Source organism: Zalophus californianus, chromosome 7 (genome assembly GCF_009762305.2).
Source record: "Zalophus californianus isolate mZalCal1 chromosome 7, mZalCal1.pri.v2, whole genome shotgun sequence".
Taxonomy (NCBI): domain Eukaryota; kingdom Metazoa; phylum Chordata; class Mammalia; order Carnivora; family Otariidae; genus Zalophus; species Zalophus californianus.
In genome coordinates this window covers 22,143,719-22,165,238 of record NC_045601.1, presented here as the reverse complement: position 1 = coordinate 22,165,238, position 21,520 = coordinate 22,143,719, and the positions used below count along the sequence as shown (strand labels likewise).

Sequence of the window (21,520 nt, the reverse complement as noted above, 5' to 3'; positions counted from 1 at the left end):
CAAATGGACAAATTAAATTAATCCGCTTTATGCATTCTCTCAAGTAATTTTCCTAGTATTGTTCTCTTTTCATTTCTTTGAATCTAATTGTCTTTCACCTTTTCACTAACAATTATTATTTCTAAGTATTTTGTTTTCCCTAATCTTCTTCCCCTTTTTTTCTCTATCCTCCCAAGGGGGAATCTTGCTCAAAAAGACTAGGCTTAGATAGAAACCAAGATAGACCCTCAGAAGAAGACACCAAGATTGGTTATTTCTCCAAATAAGTAATACCAAATAATTTTCATTGCTCCCCCTACTCTTAAAACTATAGGAAATTTTTGTTGCAAAATTGTTGATTTACCTCATGCCTTCCCTTGCCCCACCCCCTGGACATTTACTGGGATAAAATAGTATTACTGTACTTTTATGGGAACAAATAAAGTGCTATTAATTTGGAATTAAATCACAGAATTCTGGTAAATGTTCTTTGCAAAGAACATCTTTTGGAATTCACTATTTATAAATCCAAATGACACACTTTTTCCAACATCTGAATAATTCTAGAGTGGAGCTAGGAAATGCTTTACTATTTTACTGCTGTTTCAAAGAATATAGGGAATTCTAGAGTGAATAATGCCATTTTTCTTGAGCCCTCAAGATTCAGGCGTTTTATTTCAATCTCTGACTGATCACATTTTTCTCATTCTGTTTTATGAATGAACTTTATGTCTTCTTTAATTTTCTATTACCATGAAGCTATTTATTTCCTATCTGGGACTTTTAAAGATAAAAAAAAATGCACACCCCTAACTTTTTGTTCCTGGAAGGCGGGCTTGCAGTATCAAAATTAGTCTCCCCTCTAATCTCTCTGGAGGCAGGAGAGAAATTACAGATCCACTGAGCAATCACCTTTCTGAGCTATCACCTTCCTGGACTGGGCCAGCACAATTGTTTGGTATCATTTATTTGGAAATTGTGTAAAGAAAGGAAAAATGCAAAAATTTATGACTGAAATTCTAATGAGTATGAAAGATAGAGATTTAGAGACCCCTTTTTGTCTGATTAAAAATTATAGCTAGAAACGAGTTTATTTTTTCTAAAAACAAGTGGCAGTGGTCAACTTAAATGCTTAGTGTTGATTGGTTTTTGTTCTGTCTGATCTGTTAAACTATTTACTTGATGGGTTATAATTTCCGATACTTACTTCCCAGAATTCTGACTCTAGTTGACCTTTTGGTAACCTCTGCAGACTGAACATTAAAAGTTTTTTAAAACATAAAAGAATGAAACAATCTTTCACCTAAACATAAGGTAATATTTAATGTTTGGGAAGTCCTAAATTACTGAATTTTACTTTCTGCCTTTTTCATGGTTCCTATATGGAACTATAGAAATGACCTAATCCTTGAAAGTTCCTGGTGATGCCTCTTGTAAATAGAGTCTTTCCCCTTTTCAGCCAAGGGCTGGAGAAAATAGTTTTCTGTCATTTCTCCAGAAACAATTATCTTGAGAATTTCAGTCTGTTTTCAGCCCTAGCCAGAGACTGGAAGCTGCTGTGCTTGGTGACCACCTCCTGTCCTCTGCCAGTGAAGATTCATTCTTTGCCTTGATCTTCCTGACCTTGCCTTAGCTCTTGACAGTTATTATCAATTATGCCCTTTATTCAGGGAGCCAGATAGACTTTTTCGATCCCTCCAGCTTCCCGGGGTCTGACCTCATCCCACCCCACCCCATACCCTCACCCCCAGCTTTTATTATTATTATTCCTTTTAGATGATCTTTTTTACACTAACCTCTAACTTCCATCTAAAAGTTCAACAATTGATCTTCTCTCCTGAGATTTCCCAGGAAATCTAGTCCAAGGTCATTCCTTATTTTCTGCTTCTTTCCTTCCATCTTTTCCCTTAGCTTTAGCATGAGGGCATGGAGATGTTCCTGCCTGCCGTGCAGCCTCCTTTCTCTCTCTTCCACGGTGTACTAGTTTTAACCTTCTGATGAGTCACTCACCGTTTGGTCACACACAACTTTCTCCTCATCTCTGTTTCTCTGTTAACTATATCCCAGATACACTCGTTTGGCCAGAAAGAGGGAAAGCCCCCAGACACTCTCCTGCTCCTTGTTTCACCACTGATGTCTGTGTGCTTCATCTCTTGTTCACTTGAAGCTTACAGCCTTTTCTGAGCTGTCTTTTTCCTCTGCATACAAGGGCTCCTATTACTTAGGACATCAGCATCTTCCCCTCCTCTCCTTTGCTGGCAGGTATGTGTGCATTTCACTCACATACACAAACTGAATGCACCCCCACTGGCTGACACACACATTGTGACACACAGAAATGCTCACATACATACATACACTCACATATTTAATCACTAACAAAACACATGTCCACTCTCATTCAGATATGCTTCTAAATTCACTTTTATACACAGACATAGATGTATGGACATGCACACATTGACATATTTATTCTTTCACCAAAATATGCTCAACTAATTCAGTCATATGAAAGGGCTCATACTGTTTTATGAATGAACTTTATGTCTTCTTTAATTTTCTATTACCATGAAGCTATTTATTTCCTATCTGGAACTTTTAAAGATAAAAAAAAAAATTAACATCCCTAACTTTTTGTTCGTGGAAGGCGGGCTTGCAGTATCAAAATTAGTCTCCCCTCTAATCTCTCTGGAGGCAGGAGAGAAATTGTAGATCCACTGAGCAATCACCTTCCTGGACCAGAAGGAAGGGCTCAACTTGTTTTAACTCTACCATTATGCACAAAACTAGAAAACCTTTTCAGTGCACACACCAATTAATTATTAATGACTTCAGTTCTACTCTGTTTGATGTTTGAATTTATATTTATCACATATTGGTCTCTTTTTCCTACCTTACTTTCATAGGCACTAGCTTTATTTCAGACCTCAAAGTAAGTATCTTTCCACATTGTTGACTCTATTATGTGAAAATCCAATTTCTTACTGCACCACGCGTATTTAATTTTCTCTCTAGCTTTTTTTGTTCTAGATTTTAAAATCAATTATTTAACCTACTAAAGAATTTTAGCATAATAAGGGTTAAAATATAATTAAGTTTTCGCTAACATGACTTCAGCATATTTTTGTTACCAATTAAAGGCCGAGTAGTCAAAGATAAATTTATATTTGGGTGCCTAAAAATTGAGGGTTTTTTTATATAAAGAAGTGGTTTTCTGTTTTGTTTGGAATTTTCCATTCTTAACATTAGTTTTTAATTTTCCTGTGTCTAATATCTGGACATTACATTGTGTCTCCCCTCCCTTGTTTTTAATAGTGAATTCCTTGGTATCTAATAATAAGAATTAAGAATCATTTGATTTCCCTTTGGTTTGACCTATACTCTTTAAAAAGTATTACCTTAATTTTATTGAAATAGTTAAGATTTATTTGCAGTGGCATTGCCCTCAATTATCATCTATTTTACTTGTATACAGGAATCAGATTATAGGTACTTGGAAGTTATATGGCTTAGCAATGATTGCTTTTTCATTTTGAGCATGACAAAATTCCATGATATGTATTTTTCTTATTAAAATGTCATGCCTGTTTTTATGGACAAGGCTAATGGATTTTATGTTGAGCCAAAGCAGTTCAATCATATTTAATGAAAATTTGAGAGATGATCTCTGTTTTACTTATAATGATTGCCAAAGTAAGATTAATCAAAAACTGAATAAAAAGAGCTCTAATCATGCATTTCTTGAACTTTGCAAAGTCAAAAACTTCAACGCATTATTATTATTATTATTATTATTATTATTATTTTTACACTGGTAGCAAAGCCTCTTAAAATGTTCCAGTTACGATCTAGGGTTAGTCTTTTCAAACATCACTGAATTAAGAGTTTATGCAAAAAATCTCATTCACTTTAGAAACTTCTAGAAATTATGAAACTTCACGGATTAGATTTAGTTATTTCTGATTTAGATAACATATTAGAAATTTTATTTTCACTTGTGTTTTTTTTTAAGTTCCTCTGTAATTATTTTTCTTCACATTTTTTTCCCTAATATTTTCAAATTATAATTAGGCCACATTAAAGGCTTTTGGTCTGTTATATGTAACAATTACCTGAGTACATTTTAATATTTCCATCAATAAATAAGAAAACGAAAATAGAATTAGCCTCGCTACCACCTTTCCCTGAATACAGAGTGGTAGTTATATTCCTATGTAAAGTTAGCATTATCACAGATGCAATCATGTGAGGCAGAGATGGTTGTAAATTTTCATATTCTCCCTCTAATCTTTTGTATGTATAATTACACTTCATGTTATTTGTGTATTTATATTCACCTTATGTTTTTAGTGCTTGTTAAAAATGTTTATTCCATTTTCCAGATTTCTCCTTTTACCGTTCAGTTTGTGAATAACAGAGACTCCTAAGTACTGACTTCAACAAAGCCTAAGTACAGAAGAGAAGGGCTCTGTTGCCCAGGGATGTTGTATAATTAGGATAATAATTCCCACTGTCCCAAAAGGGCAAGCAGATATCCCCTCCATTGATGCTTTGCCCCAAGACTAAGGATTTTCTAGCTTTTTCTTTGGAATGAATTATTTGGTAAAACATGGTGAAATGATGCAGGATGTATCTGGTTCCCAGGGTCTGAAAACACGAGCCCAAACCCTACAGTCCTAGTAACTGGAAAACTGGGTTTTAAGAAAGCCATCAAGTTAGACATCTAGGTGTTTCTTTCCCCATTATAGATGGAGATGTAACAGTTAACTTTGAAAATTCAAACGGGCACATGATACCCATCGGAGAGGAATCTACCCGAGAGGAAAATGTAGTAAAATCTGAAGAAGGTAATGGCTCTGTAGCTGAAAAATCACCACCTCTGGAGGAAAAGGCAGAAGATAAGAAAGGTAAAATCAAGAGAAACTCCATATTCTTTTACTTCAATACAGCTCAACGTTGAGAATCAGGTCTTAGGCTCCAAATAGTGACTCTTAAGACCAGTTAGGGAGGAGGTTTGCAAATACAAAGAAGAGAGAAATTACAACGAGTGAAGAGAAATGGGATGGTTTTCTCAGGTAGATGCATACATTTTGTAAGCACATCATTTAATTTTTTACTTGGGAGCATTAATTAACAGTAATAAGCAGATCGCCTCTTCAGTCATTAGAGCTATCTGGGAATATTATCCTTTCCTCGGGAGCTTTCCCTCAGTATTTTCTCTTATTTTTAGAAAAAATGCTATCAGTCTGAATATCTTCTTCTACTAGTTAGAAGTAATCTTTGTGAGCATGTCAGTGTGGAGGGATGGAGGAGTATCAAAACCAAGATGGCTCTTTCTTGCCCAGCATCATCTCTCCAATAGTGGGAACTTAGCTGGTGGCATCCATACACCCAATGGTGTAGGTTCTAGTCCAGGTTCTAGACATTTCTGAGAGAGACCCAAGAAGAGTTCCCAGAGATGCTGGGGACTTTGGTTGACCACAGCCTCAGCTTCATGATTTGCCTGTGCAATTGGAAATTTCAAAATACGCCAGGGGCAATTATGCCCTTCCCTGAAGGCTTCTTAAAAGACCTTGGTTTCTAGAGTGAATATGCTATGGCCGATTAAGGTACCTGCAAAATCTGTGTCTATCAAGGACCCCTCAAAACATTTCACAAGTTCCTGGTCACTGACTGACTGATTGATTACCTCTCCCTAAGACTTCTATCATGTGCAGGAACCTCCAAGCCTTGTACTTATGCAAATCAGAACTGAAACCCCCACAAAGTAAGGATTTGTTGGGAGATTCTAGATGATTCCTTGCAGCCTAGAAATGAATCCTCAGGAAGCAGACTATTTCCTGTCCTGTAATGTCTGCCTCTGAGTTGAGTGGCAAAAATTTGTCAGACCTAGCTTAAGTTCTGTAGGCATTGTGAAAATTCTTAGAAACTAAGCAGACTTCTCTTCCTCTGTTCTTGACCCAAATCCTCTAAAGACAAAGAAAACAAAAGAGCACTTGACAGACATTATAACTTAAAATCATCTTCTCTGGAAGTCCATAACCCCTTATTTGCTTATAAATTAGCCTGTAAAAACTTCAGAAGCCTCTATGAAATCTGTTAGAAATTTATTATTTTGCTTTATTTATTCAATATTAAGTATAGTATTCATGAGGCTTTACTTAGTCTTGTTCTGTTGAAGGACTCCTGTTAAACTTACAAATACCGATTATAAGAAATTAGCTAATATTTTTAACGATCATATTCCTGGAACATAAAGAGAAAATAGACCTAAATAGATTCCAGTGGGATTAATTTGAAAGTATTCATGCAAGTAGTGGTTTTTTGTTTTTTGTTTTTTTTTTAAGTCCAACTATCCTGTCTCACCCAACTGTTAAATTTCAGATCCATCTGTGGTTTGTCCCTGGTACGGCCTTTTCACATTCAAGAATCACACCCTTCCTTACGTAATAGTGCCGTCATTACTGCTTGCCTGGTCCATGTGGGATGTCCATCAGTGGTCTGGCCAAGCTTCAGAGGACGTGTTTCCCTTATCAACTTAATAAAAAGTTGCTGACAGTTCTATGTTAATGAAACCAGCAGGCCTTGATGTTCTAAAAGGATGGCAGACCTCATAGTCCTAGGTCCATGGATATTTGAGAGGTGTTTTTGTTTTCTTATTCTTTACTTAGAATTAGTACATTCAGTTCTTTTTGGTCAAACAAGGTCTAAGATAGCATCTTGCTTGGCTGGTCTGTACATCAAGAGATGGAAATGCTGGACATGCTGCCATACCACCAATAAGGCAGCGAAGCTTCCCTCTTGCTGTGTGGATGGTACGCCTGCCGGAGCCACACTGAAAGTGAGGGAAGGCATTTGGTATGGAAGCCACTTCCTGAGAGTCAAAAGAATGTCACTCATAACTCACACCGTACACAATGTTAAACATAAGATAACCTCATAGACAAAGATAGCCACTTACTTCTCTGGGAAGACACCGTTTAATTCCAAAAAACAGCCCAAGATTCACTTTTGCTTCTGCTCCGTTCATGGTTTCACTAGCATGCAAATCCACAATCCCATGTTCTTAATTGACCCTTCGGGTGTTCTTAATTCCCTTTCAGGGGGGTGAAATGCTCCTTTTCCTTTCACATTAAGCCAATTTATCCGAGTGTTATTTCATCTATTAATTGTTTATATTTGCAAAACCGTGCCACATGCCCTTAAGCCCCCAAATGCTTGTATCTCTTTGTAAGATAATATGTCAGTACTTTAATAATTGAAACATCGGTGTCAAAGAAAATAGAACAAATGGCAAATGCCCTTACACTGCACAGTGTGTAGGTTCCACCCGTGACTCTTGGGTGTTCCTGGGGCTCTGTATGGCACTGGACTCCAGAGTTGGTACAGTGGTCCAGGACCTCCTCTGGCTAACACTGGAGACTTTTCCCTAAAACCTTCAGGACTTTCAGTCTCCCACTATTCCTTCTCAGTGAGTGCCTTTAAATATATAAGAAAAACCAATCTTCAATCTGTTATACATATATTGGTATTAAATATAAGAAGTCTGAAAATGATTTGATATTCTATCTATTGTGGTGTTGTAGAGAGCTTTCCATGAAGTAACAAGGGACGTACATGCATTTGTTCCACAAATAATAATGAAGGTCTCCCATGGGTAGGGCTTTGCTGGGGCCAGGAGAAGAGTGGTGAGTCAGAAATGGTCTTTGACTCCAAGCAGATCATGGCTTACGGGAGCCCAGCATGCAAACAGGTGATCACCAAGCAAGATACAAAGTACTCTGGAAGGCCTGAGCACATGGAACTAGGGGAGCTTGCAGTGGGGACCAGATTTCGTTCTTAGATATTTCCAAACTGAGATCTGAAGGAGACAAGGAGGTAGTCAGGTGAGGGAGGGGAATTGGGGCAGAGGTGTTTTCTTGGCAAAGCGAGGGTCACGCGCTGTTCTCAGGTTTGTTCTAAAAGTGTTGACCTGATGGAAGGAGCCATAATATAATAAACAGCTATCCTCCAGACATAGTGTTTTAAAACATAGTATCTGTCTCAACCCAGAATGAATAGGCACCCCTTCCTTAACCTTCTCTTGAAAAGATAATACTCCTGTACACCATGAGTTTATATCATGTCTTCAGATCCTATGGTAATAAAAAGTATAAAGACTTCATTCATTACCTCTCAGATACAAGTAGAGAGTTTGTTTTCTACCAACGTGGGGTTAATAACTATCAGCCAGTCACATTCATTGAATAGACCTCCTGTTTAAAGCATTGTGTTTAATGGGATTTTAGACATTTAGACAAAAGGAATTTATAATTTAGTCCGAAGAGTGTACTGTTGGCACACAGGGACACACCGCTCCCTTAGGGTTCTCCGCAGAGTAGTCGTAAGTATCGGCTGTATGGCAGGCACGCACACAGCATTGACAGAGGTCGCAGAGGATGGAGGTGTGGATGGTGCTCCTCCACAAACGCCAAGAGCTTGCACACAGCATGTTCACTTTTCACCTCGTTGGGATTGTCACTCCCAACTGTCATAGAGTGAACATCTCCTCCCTCCCAAACCCAGAAACTGCATTCTGGGGGATGCAGCTTGAGAATTTGAAACTTTAGACAGAAAGAAGAAAGATCTCAGTGATAGGCCTGTGAGGACAGGCTAAGACCCGCAGCATGAAAGAGAATTGAGGTTCCCAGTGTTGCAGATGAGTCTGATGGGCTCTCACCGTGGACAGTATCATCGGACTTCATCTCTGTGCATTGTGCAACTGTCTAATTTTACAAAGAGTCACATAAAGAGGTATTTAAAGAGCAGACCTATGCCCCATGTCAAAAGACTGACAAGTCAACAAAGGTTTATATGTTTTATGTTAAAATGAAATGATTTACGTGCGGCATCAACTTGTATTGTCCTCGAACCTAACTGACGTTTGTGACTCAGTGGCCTTCTGGTTCAGACTAGGGAGGTTGGGAGAGTCACCACTCAGTTAAAAAGACACAATATGCAAACAGAAAGGCACACATACAAAGTAGCCTCCGGCAAATACTAAACAAGCAGCTCAGACCATAAATATCAGTAAGTTTAAGGGCAGGAGGGGACGGTGGTGGGCTTCATGGCTGGGGGAAGAGAAAAGAAAAGCTTTATTGATTGCCTACTGTAACTTGAATCATTCTTATGGTAGTTATCTATGTAGCTTGAGGGGATATAGTAAAAAAAAAAAGGCAGTTCTCACTTTGCACTCACTAGTATGAGGGAGAAGAAAACAGAAGAAATAATAATAAAATGGGATGCATTCTAATATTAAAACCCTTTCTGGTCATTCAGTAATGGGAGGATATATCCAGTAGAGGCTTATTAGTCTTTTTTTTTTTTTTAAGATTTTATTTATTTATTTGACAGAGAGAGACGCAGCTAGAGAGGGAACACAAGCAGAGGGAGTGGGAGTGGGAGAGGGAGAAGCAGGCTTCCCGCCAAGAAGGGAGCCCGATGTGGGGCTGGATTCCGGGACCTGGGATCATGACCTGAGCTGAAGGCAGATGCTTAACAACTGAGCCACCAGGAGCCCCGAGGCTTATTAGTCTTGTCTTAACACTGTCCGATGTTTTTTTTTATTGTGCTCCATTGTTAAAGAAATGCTGCTTAGCTCTTTGGACCAGAACTGTATTTTAATTTATTTTAATTTCGATTAGCCACCATTAGAAATAATACGGATGTGAGTACATGAGTGAACATTCAGCGTCTCCGCTTTCCATAACAAGAGACAGACTGTTTCTCCTCCAGTTAGGCTAAAATCTTGTGAAAGGCTTCTGTTCTTGGGTATGAATTTTTTTTTTAATGAATTTCAACCCTTGCCTTTTCAAAATTGTTACTTGTGTTTACATTGCAAAACGAATGTGATATTTTGGGGGATTCTGCACCCTCTGTACCTGGAGTTGTGACATTGTTTGGAAAAGGTCAGAGGAAGTTACTGGAAAACAGGAAGCTGCCCTTGTGCACTGTGAGAGCCTGAGAAAATTTTCATAGTAGAAAATAGTTTATTCGGCAATGCACTGTGCTTCCTGGAAAAGAGTCTACAGAGTCTCCCTGAGCATAGAAAATGATTGATTTTTGACCATAATTTGAGACAGAGCTCAAATCCCTTTCCTGTTGGTGGGGCTTGAGTTCTCCTGAGAGAAAGTCCCTGCACTCACAGTAATGGTAGTCCAGTCACCACCTCGCTGTCAGGCCTCACGGCATTGTGTGCAGTGCACTGACCTGCCACTCTCAGCGCCCTTCAGTTTTGTTAAATTTAAATGTAGCACCCCTGCCCAGATCCTTATCCAGCAGTCGCTGGTTCATGGCTGGTGTCGGCCCCTGACGGCGGACACTGACACTCGTCCTCAGTGTAACTTCATCAAAGTAACTCATGCGACCCTGTTTGATCGCAGGAATGATTCATGTACCCAGACAGTGCACCCTGCTTTGGCCTTCAGCCTGTGCACCTTTGATCCTCTTGGCCTCTGGTATGGCCCTCCTGGCTGGTTCCGAAGGGCTGAGCAGCCACGTGCTTGTATCACTGTCGCCATACGTCTTGCTCCTTCTATTTATATGGTGTGTGTCTGTATCAGTCTGCTTCTGTTCACTTTCTCATTTGTAGAGAACACTGAAAACCACTCTGCAACACCAGCAGCTCCTGTTCCGTCTCCAGCTCTTCCTAAGCCTAAACCCAAACCTAAGCCCAAAAAAACACCTGTGCCTCCAAAAGGGGCTGCTGCCGGGGCAAGCCCCAAGGGCGACGAAGTGCCTCCTATTAAAAAAATTACCAAGGCTCCTGGTAAGCAGGCCCCCATCCCTCCACCCAAGCCAACGAGCCGAAACACGACCCGAGAGGCTGGTGAGTATGCCCCCTGGGGGCTGGAGTCTAGGGTGTTTGGCCCTGGGGTGGGGCTCATTGCTTTTTCTAGGAACGGTGGCCTTTCTGGTATCTGGTGTCTTAGAATGTAACACCAGTGGATTTCACTTTGCCATAGAGAATACCCAGGAGATTCCTTTGTTGTTGCCTCTACCAAAGGAAAGTCAACCAGTTGATTAGTTGACCTCACTAGTTTTTGGGTGAATAGACCTCTTTCATTCCAAGTATCCACTATCTGTGTAAGAACCAGTAGAAGGATTCAGAGTGTAGTGTGCTTGATGAATGCCGGTGATCTGATATCACATTATTTACACATCGCCTGGCTTTCTGCCTATTTGAGTTCATGGGTGGCTCCTTGGCTTGGATTTTCCTTTAAAATGTATATGATCTTATATGCATATATCTTATATCACATATAATTTTATATGCATATAAGAATATGACACGTCTTTGACATTTTTGCTGGAGCTTAGTATCTTAAATCTATCCACAGACGTAGTCATTTCTCTACTGGCAAATGACAAAGAGTTCATGTCACTCAGTCCAGCTCCACCCCACCACTCTCTACTGGAATCACAGCTTTTTCATCCGAGTTGAGAGTCACATGCTCAGTGTTCACTGTCCACCCTCATCCCCAGACTTCCGTGTGTTAGAAGGAATAGCATTCTACAGGTGTAGTTACAATCACTATTGCACATCACCACGGGTGGTTTGGGCAACCTACAAACAACGTGTAATGTCTGCCCAGTGTTCCTTTCAAATCAGTTATGCTTAATGCAGAGTGGAGCTCCCAGTCTTCTAGTCAAGTGGCATAAAGAAGGCTACCATGTCGTCCAGCTGCAAAAAGGACAGTAATCAAAGTATACCTGCTGAATGGCTTTTTCCGCTAACGCATAAACATTCTCCTGTGGTGTAGCAAACCTTATTTTCCTCAAAGTCAGTTACTTTCTTGCAGTTGGCTCCCAGGCTATGCCTCCATGTTGATCTTTTTCCCTCCGTCATTTATACCCGTACTGCAAAGAGAATGGCTTACTTGACAGTATAGCAGAACTCCAAATACAAATAGATGTTTCTCTACCTGTGCTCCTCTCTTCGGCCTTTGACCTCAAGAGTCTGGGTGTCTTCTAATAAGCTCTGAAAGCAAATGTCTCAGAATGCTGTGCTTACGGTGCCGACGGGCCATTTCCTCAGGTACCAACTGCCCTGTGTCCATTCTTGTTGGCATTGCTCTGGTTCCCAGATTGCCTAGCAAACCTGAGGAGCAGGGCTTGAAGTGAGGCAGGCAGTGATCCACTTCTTAAAGAAAAGCCCCAAACAATTGCCCCATGCTTGGGAATTACACAAACTTTCTCACTTCCTCCTGCCCCATAGGGTAGAGGCTCACTATTGCCTTGGCTTGGGCTTTCTCATTTCTCTCAGAAGAAAGCTGGTGATTAATGCCGGGGCAGGGTACAGCTTTCATGAGAGATTTTGAGTTATACCCAGATATTTTACTTGAAGGTTTATTTATGGGCTCATGATGTTCCTAGGAGAATAATACAGTCACGTTATTATCCATTGTATTAAATAAGGTTCCACTGGCCCATAGTTTGAATAACAGTGTTGCTCTTCTCAGGCCGTCCCAGAGAAACAGGGGTTTCATTGAGCTATACCAACAAGCCTGATGTGCAAGAATCCCTTGATCAAATATTGATAATACTCCTTCAGATTCCAACTGATATTCCACTTGTAACCATTTAGAACTTCCTACGTGGGGACTTGGTTTTATTTGAATAATGTTGTCCTTCTAGAAAAGTTACTTCAAATGCAACTCATGACTTTTAGTCAGATGTTTCAATTCTTATAAAAGCTATCAGTTAGGATTCTTCTTCAACTCCTTGGTTAGTATAGACCTCCAGATAACCAGATGCTGGCTTAGCACATTCAACTGCTTCATGTGTGAAGTAAGGTCAAATCTCCTGTATTTTTTTTCTTTCTCATTGTTACACACTGTGTTAACAATGAAAGTATTTAACCGAGGAGAGGTGGCTTTACTTTTTTAATCATGGCCTAATTCAGGGTAGCTTAAGCAACATGGTTGATTTCAGCAGTCTTGTCATTTTAAAAGAAACTTAAAGAAGTATCTGGAGAAGTGTGACTTGAAGCTGCACCCCAGGCATTGAAAAAATTGTCTTTTTTTCCTTAAGTTGAGCTAAAGTTAACTAAAGATAACTGTTAGAAAAGAAAGAATTTTCTTTAAAAATATATCTATGATGCACATTAATATACATATGGGTATATGAAAGGGATTCTGTTCAATTTACCTACAAAAGTAACTGAATGTATTTAGACATCAAATCCTTAGATCTTTTTTGTGAAAAATAAATTTAGAATGGACTTAGATTGTAGAAGTATGCTTAATACCCTTGTCTTATTAGCAAGTGAAGATTGTTAGCTTCAAAGAAGTAGTATGAGCAGGCCCAGACTTGGGGTAGTGTGAATTCTAGTTGTGTGTATCTAAAATAATAAAGCCCCAAAGCCATAAAGATACCTTTTAAGTCTGGGTCTTCTTACCAAGTGAGACGCGCACTTTTTTAATATGTCAGAGTTGATGAAGTCTTACATCTCATTGTCTATTCCTTTATTTGTTCTTCATATCTTGACCCTCCCCCAACTGACTTCAGTAAAGGTAAGTTATAATAACATCTATTATGGATTGACTCCATGGTACTAACAAGATATTTTGTAATAGTTTTGTGGAAGATAGTTTAACCCCTCATGAAAAAGAAGGAATGTGCGACATTACAACAGAAGAGGCAATTAGGAGAAATTTATACATCATACAGGTCATGAAACAAAAGACTGTTCTCATAGGAGTTTAAATGTGTTTCCCAAAATGATATAAAGAAAAGGAGAGTTAAGCTCTTTTTTTTTCCTGAAAATGGTTTGGTTGAAGGCAGTCATATCCAAAAGCAGGCAAATACCTTCTAGTGGCCCCAACCATCCTCTGATGAGGACCCTCTAGGAACATAAGAGGTAAGGAAGATGGGCTTTGTGAGGGCGTTGGTCACAAGATCTGAGAATGGCATTCTTTCCCTTCAAATTATTCCAGTGCTACCCATGTAGACATTTTTTGTAAAAAACAATTTTTGATATTTTGTGGGTTTCGGGGGTTTTTTAATTTAATTTCAATTTAATTAACATATAGTGTATTATTAGTTTCAGAGGTGATTTAGTGAATCACCAGTTGCATATCACACCCTGTGCTCATTACCTGAAGGGCCCTCCTTAATGCCCATCACCCAGTTGCCTTTTGATATTTTGAAGGGGACTTGCCCTTCTAATGTGGCCGTGTGTTTTCTCTCTGCCTCATTGCCACTGCAGATGGAGGTGCAGCTGGCATGGCAAGCTTCTCTCTCTCGAGCCATGGGGATAACAGGTTTAGAGCTGAGTACATTTGCTTTTGGTCCAGAAAGGAGCCAGAGGGATATACCCTGGCCACTCTGAATGCGGGCCGCTCCATTCCCAAAAAGACATCATTGAACATGTAGAATTTGTGATGAGCCCAACCTGGCACTATAACCGGACAGTTGCTGTCTGTCCTTTATACACTGTGATGTCCCTTCTTTGGGGCATGCAGGGACTCATTCAGGTGACCTATAAGACAAGCAGCTGAGGCTTTCCCTTTGGCTGGTCCAGCCAGAAAAACTAGAGGGACTCCTCTTGTCCCTTAAGTTTTGCCTTCAGCATCACTGGCTCCCTCCTAGATTCGGGGTAGGGAGGAGGCAGAAAATAAAACCATTATCCTAATTAGCCTATTATTTCCTTTTATTTGACAAATGTTAACATTTTACAGAGAGCATCATAATTGACAGTTGCAACTCATTTGTTTGTTTAAACAAATTTAAACTCATATTCTTTGACTTTTAATGCAAAATCTCTCTATTTTAGCTGGCTCCTCTCATTCAAAAAAAACAACTGGGTCCAAAGCATCAGCTTCACCATCTACTTCCTCCACCTCGTCTCGTCCCAAAGCTTCAAAGGAGACACTTTCTAGCAAAACAGGGACAGTGGGAATCACAAAGGGCAAGAAAAAAACTGGCAAGCAGCCAACCTCTCGCCCGTCCTTGGATGCAACCACTTCTGGCACATCTGACCTTAAAGGAGAACCTTCTGAGACGAGGGTGGAGAGTCTCAAGCCTGAGCAGACTGTCCCTGGGACCGATGAGCAGACCACGGGCAAATCTAAGTCTGCGGTCCCTCAACCTCCTGTGGCTCCTCCACCTTCTCCCCCCGCCCCTCCTCTTCCTCATGAGGAGCAGTGCGCTTTTGCCTCAGACACTCCTGTTGTCCTGGTCAGCAATGGAGCTGACCTGCCTGTCCCTGCCTTAGACCCAAGTCAGCTTCTCTGGACCGAAGAGCCCACCAACAGAACCACTGTCCTCTCAGGCACTGGCTTAAGTGTTAGCAGAGAAAATGCAGAATGGTGAGTCGGGGCATAAACCCCCATATTGCATCTGTATCCCCTGTGAAACGTTGTGCGAAAGATCACCAAACCACTCTATGGGAATTGAAGGAACCTACTTGGTTTGGTTTTACAATGTAATCTAGTGATTGTTAGGGAAGCACACGTATCATCCAACCATCGGTTTTTTCGTAGCCCTGCCCCAGGAATGTCACAGGCTACTGGAGAAGATGGCATCAGTCCTACTGACAGGTACCACTTCAGATCTGTGGCTTTCAAGTAGATTTAGAGACTGCTTCATCGCTGTTCAGCAATCCCTTTTCTTTTTTCCCTGGACAGTTCCCTTTTCTTTCCTTACAGTGGTTATTTTAAGTCTTTACTACTTGTGTCCAGATGGCTCACCCATTCCTGCCTACCTTCATTACAAGTCATGTAGCCTTCTCTTTCTCGAAGAAAATAAAGACCATTAGGAAAGAACTCTCTCAGATTCCATCCCTTTTCCCACCAGCTTCAGGGGGGCCCCCTTTCTTGCTTCCTCAATTCCCCACCCAACTCCAATGTTACCTCCTCTCTGATGCATTTCAGCACTCATCCAGACAGAATTGGTTGGTGCATCTACTCTGGCAACCCTTTTTTTCCTCTCTCCATGGGACAGAGCTAAGCAATATATCTGTTTGCCTCTACATCCCTAGCAACCAGTACAGAATCTGGTATGCCATAGACATGACATCATCCAGTTGCCCAAGCCAGAAACTGGGGATTCGTCCTAAGGGTTCTCATTCTTCTTTGTTCCATGCATCTAATTCCTCATAAAGCCCTATCTATAAAGGCAAAAAAAAACACATTAGCTCTCCTGTCCCACAGGTATGAAGGGAGGGCTGTTGGAGTATAGTAGTTGTCATAACCAGTTCTGTCTGGGGAAGTCTTAGAGTTCTTAAACCCAACCTCTCCTCTCCTGTTTCTAAGAATAAAACTAAAATTCACTCTTGTGATCATTTAATATTTTCTCTTTTAAAAAAAGCTTAGTCATATTAGACTTAAAAAAATTAGTACATTAATTAAGTTGATTTGGATCAAGAGACTATTGTCGTTAATTATTCAGTTGCTGATAATAATCACCTTCATTTATTGAATAGTTATTTAATGTCAGGAACTGTCAGTTATCATTAACTCACATAAGTCTTATCTGAAATATCTCTGTTTAATAGATGAGAAAACTGACACAGAGAGGGAAAGTAGTTTGCCCTAGATTCCCCACTTAGTAAGTAGCTAAGTCAGAATTTAGGCTCAGAGCTGCACACTTGGAGCACTCTATGTTCTAAGAAATTGTGTACATTTCCAAAGCACTTGCTTCTATTTCTGCAGTTTCTTTTGTGTTTGTTTCTTGTTTTTTGTTTTTATCATTTTGAGCACCATGGTTTGGAGGAAAGCCAAGGAAAGATAAATGTTAAATTATAAATTATTTTATTTGCTTGACACATTAATAAACAATATGGGAGAAGACATTGAAAGGAACGGCTATGATGCCCATAACCCTTCCAGCACATAGCGAATGTCTTCATTTAATTATAGTGTGTGTTTTGCAGCACTGCAATGAACTCCAACCTTTAGAACTCAGAAATCATTCTTTGATCATATATTTCCTGCTTGCCTTCTATGGGCTGGGCAGTGTACTCAGCACCAAAGATACAAAAGCAAGCAAGATGGGGCACCTGGGTGGCTCAGTCGGTTGAGCATCTGCCTTGGGCTCCGGTCATGATCCTAGGGTCCTGGGATCGAGTCCCGCGTCGGGCTCCTTGCTCAGTAGAGAGCCTGCTTCTCCCTCTTCCTCTGCTTGCCGCTCCCCCTACCTGTGCTTTCTTTCTCTCTCTCTCTGTCAAATAAATAAATAAAATCTTGAAAACAAAAAAATCAAGCAAGACCAAGACATTATAGTTAAAAATAGTTTTTACCAACATAATGTCCAACATGCTCAGGAAGTACAAATATTTAAGACAGATCTGAATAGATTGAATATATGGGTTTATTATTCACTATATTAAAGGACAAGGTACAACAAAGTGATTCCTTAGACAGTCTTAGGCAGTGAGAGAGCCCATATCCCAGGGTGACTTGACACTGTCTGGTCCACTTCCTCAGACATGTAGGGAAGCCACTATATTGTGCTAAGCACTGTGCTGCATGAGGAGGGGGGCTTAATGTCAGTCTGCAGCCCAAGTACACACAGGATTGTCGGACAAATAGGCGAGCGTCTGTTCCCTATTTCCACTGGAACTATGACCAGAGAGCAAGCTTAGAGCATTATTAGACATCAAGATATTTATATATAGATTTTTCTGTCACTCTGGATAACTATAATCCTTCCCTAGAAGAGGGCATTGAGATTTTCTTCTCTGTATGTTCTTCAAAGTTAAAATTTAAATAGCAGTTCTTTCCACAGGAGTGGTTTGTTTGCTCTTGAGTTAATGAGCCTGGAATAAGTAGTCTCTCAAATTTTTTTCCAAATTCTTTCTTCCGTTTTTAAGTAGATATTTCAGTTAGAATTTCTAGCTCTTAGTCACTTGCTTTACTTAGAACTTTCCCTCAGTTATGTTTAGTGAACGAATGTGTGAAAATCCTGTCATCTTATGAAGAGGCTTCTGTTTGGAATACAAATATCAAAACTTTAAAGAAGATAAGTGGCTATGTGTAAAAATATCTTCCTCTATTCACATATTGCAGGGTAGTAACCATGTGGTAGATTTCTATTTATTGGCGGCTTCATTAGTATCATATAGGTCTGGGATAATTTAAGGCGGACACTAAGAAGCCCATCTGGAGCCCATATCCAAAGGGGACTTGACTGTGTTTAGTCCATTTCCACAAACACTTGAGTTCACTGTTTTGTCCAGTGTGCCCAAGACACCTAGGGGGCAAATGAGAGGCAAGTCATGAGTTGATTGACACAAATTTGGAATACAATAATTCACCTTTAAGTTAATTATAATCTATATAATATGAATATAACTTACAATATCAAGTATAAAATAAAATACAACATTTAATAGGTAGATTAAGAGTCTTAAATCTGGGTTCTAGAATGGACTTGATACCTTGTTTTGGGCAGCGCACCCATGGTCTTCTCAGATTCCAGGAACTGCAATTTATCTGTCCCCTTATACTGGAGAACAGATGTGAGTTGTAAATGTATGCAGAAGTCTTTGAAAACTATAAAACATTATAAAATAGAAATGATGACATGAAAATAATGATAGATATCATAATAAATTAGTGAGCGGTGACAGAAACAAATACCAGGGCTGAGCCCTGAAGTATCTTTTGTTCTGCTCTTCAGAATGTGTTATTAATTGACACATCTGCTAAATGTGCTGTGGTCACCCACAATGGCTGGCTGTTCAAACAAGGATGGCCTCCAGTGAGAGTCAACTAGAAATCCAGACTGTGGAACAGTTGTCTGTTCCATTTAAAAGGAGATTTCACACGGTGGTAACAGTATGGTGGTTCCTCAAAAAATTAAACCTAGAATTACCATGTGATCCAGCAATTCTACTTCTGTGTATATAGCCCAAAAAATTAGAAATAGGTACTTGAGTAGATACGTGTACACCAGTGTCCTTAGCAGCATTATTACAACAACCAAAAGGTAGAAGCAGCCCAAATGTTCATCAACTGATGAATAGATAAAATGTGGCGTATATATGCGATGGAATATTACTCAGCCTTAAAAGAAATTCTGACATATGCTAAAGCATGGATGAACCTGGAAGACACAAAAGGACAGATGTTGCATAATTTTGCTTATATAAAGCACCTAAAATAGCAAAATACATAGAGACAGAAAGTAAAATGTTGGTTGCCAGGGGCTGAGGGATGAGACTGGGGAGTTATTCAAGGGGACAATTTCAGTTTGGGAAGATGAATAGATTCTGGAGATGGACAGTGGCGATGGTTGTACAATAGTTTAAATGTCCTAACTGCCACTCAACTGTATACTTTAAAATGGTTAAAATGTCAAATTTTATGCCGTGCATATTTTACTCAATAAAAATAAATAAAATATGCTGTGCATAGTTTCCCCTTTGAAAAGAATTTTGGCTGTTGGCTTTTTCTAATAAGTGAAAATTTTTTAGAGTGCTTAGACTAATAACCACAAAGTACAATTTTCGGTACCTCAGATTCTGACAGTTTACCTGTTTTTATTACTCAAAGAACTGTTTTCTGGGTTTTTTTGTTTTTGTTTTTGTTTTTTAAGTTAATGAAAACAGCAAGCACATGCTTTGCACAAAACGGTCTTTGAGCAGTGTGACATCCAAATTTGGATTCTTCTATTTTTATCAGAAGGCAGTTTGGGGATTTTCTGAATCTTAAAATGAAGATTACATTGTTTTTGATATGATATGTTTTCGGTTATGTTTTCAATGACATTTTTTTTCCTATTCTAGTCTGTGAAAACTGGCAGACTTTAAGCCAGAGACTCTTACCAAGCTAACTAATAGAAAATTATTGCATACGTGCACATCACCTTTCTTGTATAGAGTGCGTTTAATTCCCCCTTTTTCCGTGTCACGTTACTAACGCATTCCTGTGAGGGGCCGTTTTACAAATGGAGAAACTAAAACACAGAGACGATACATGATTTTTTGACTTGACACACTGGCTGTGATGAAAATAAGATTAATTCATACATCAATTAAAGAAGGTATGTTTTTCTGTCACTACCCTTCTAGGTGTTGGGCTGCAAATCAACATGAATCCCACTTGTCAAGGAACTTTGAGGGCTGAGATGGCAGACAAGTGAATGGTGGTCGAGGTGCAGTGTGCTAAGTGCTCCAATGGGGTTGTCTTCAGATCACCTTCAGAGCCAGGAGGTGGGGCAAGGATCTAGATGGAAGGCCACTCAAAGATTCCTGAAGAAGCTACGGCTTTAGCTTAGGCTTGAAGGATAAGTAGGAGTTACAGGTACAGAATAAAGATAGACAAAGTCAAATATCCGGAAACTTCTAGTTCACTGTTTTTTCCACTGAGGCCCCATGGCTGTGGGAAAATCAATTTGCAAACTGTAGTTTTACCATGTTCATGTACTAAATATATCAGGCATCATCTAGTCATTCCTTTTCATTTTATAGAGGAAGAATCAAAAACCTTGAGAATCAAGTCATACTGTATACTCCTGTTCCATTTCACCATGCCTAGCTGCCTATGATTGCTTTCTCCTTTCGCCAACTTGAAAGATGCTCATGAATCTCGGGCTCCTTCTCATGGTGTTGGTGTTGTCCCCGAGGGTTGCTCTGAGCTTCACTCCACCCCTGTGTTCTTGTGCCTTTAATAGTTTTACAACCAAAGATGAGCCGGGAAAGGTAGCACCTCAGCTACCGACTTCTGGGCTGACGGGAGAATCTTCAGAATCCTTCAGTGCCCCTGAGGACGAAGGCCAAAGGGAGGACCAGGCCAATGACTCGGACTCTGATGGGCCTGTCTTGTACACTGATGATGACGATGATGAAGAGGAGGAGGAGGGCAGTGGAGAAAGTAAGACTTTTTTCAAGAGGTGGGGAGGAAAGTGGATGGCGGACAGAAGCAGGTGCGTTTTGTAGATGACAAAAGCCATTGGTGTTCAGAGAGCTGATGTTTTCTTTCCCCTCACATTCTTTTCTCAAATTAGAACTGTGTGTGTTCTAAGGTTTAGCTTTTGATGACAGGCCTTTCCAGAAAATGGTTCCGCAAGGGCCAGGGGGTCAGGCCTTTGTCTGTGAGGAAGATATGCACATTTGTATTTGTACAAGGAATCAGAGCTTTCTGATGACAGAGGTGTTTTCAGAATGATCAGAGATGGCCCTTCCACTCTGAGATCTTTCTCTCTCTCTCTCTTTTTTTTTTTTTAGATTTTATTTATTTATTCATGAGAGACAGAGAAAGAGAGAGAGGGAGGCAGAGGGAGAGGGAGAAGCAGGCTCCCCGAGGAGCAGGGAGACCAATGCGGGGCTCGATCCCAGGACCCCGGGATCATGACCTGAGCCGAAGGCAGGTGCTTAACCGACTGAGCCACCCAGGTGCCCTGCTGAGATCTTTCTTGAATAAAGAGCATAAACTCGGATTCACTGGATTACTTAATTGGAGATGTTTGAGACTTCCACTCACTTTTATACCAGGGTTTAAAGAGAGGGGAGGGAAGAATGAGTTGAGAAAGACAAATACCTTTGAAGAATAGAAAA

At 40.0% G+C, this 21,520-nt stretch overlaps 1 protein-coding gene across 7 annotated transcripts in view; it reads left to right on the top strand.

The window, feature by feature from the left end:
• Positions 1-21,520, top strand: part of PHACTR2 (phosphatase and actin regulator 2) — a 190,724-nt gene that overhangs the window by 124,994 nt on the left and 44,210 nt on the right. For 5 of the 7 annotated variants that reach the window (XM_027601423.2, XM_027601422.1, XM_027601426.1 and 2 more), the window contains 4 exons: positions 4,728-4,886; positions 10,610-10,846; positions 14,795-15,329; positions 20,638-20,837. In XM_027601423.2, coding sequence (XP_027457224.1) covers positions 4,728-4,886; positions 10,610-10,846; positions 14,795-15,329; positions 20,638-20,837 — 1,131 coding nt within the window. The remainder of the gene's footprint in view (positions 1-4,727; positions 4,887-10,609; positions 10,847-14,794; positions 15,330-20,637; positions 20,838-21,520) is intronic. The other 2 variants (XM_027601425.1, XM_027601427.1) reach the window with 1 other exon arrangement.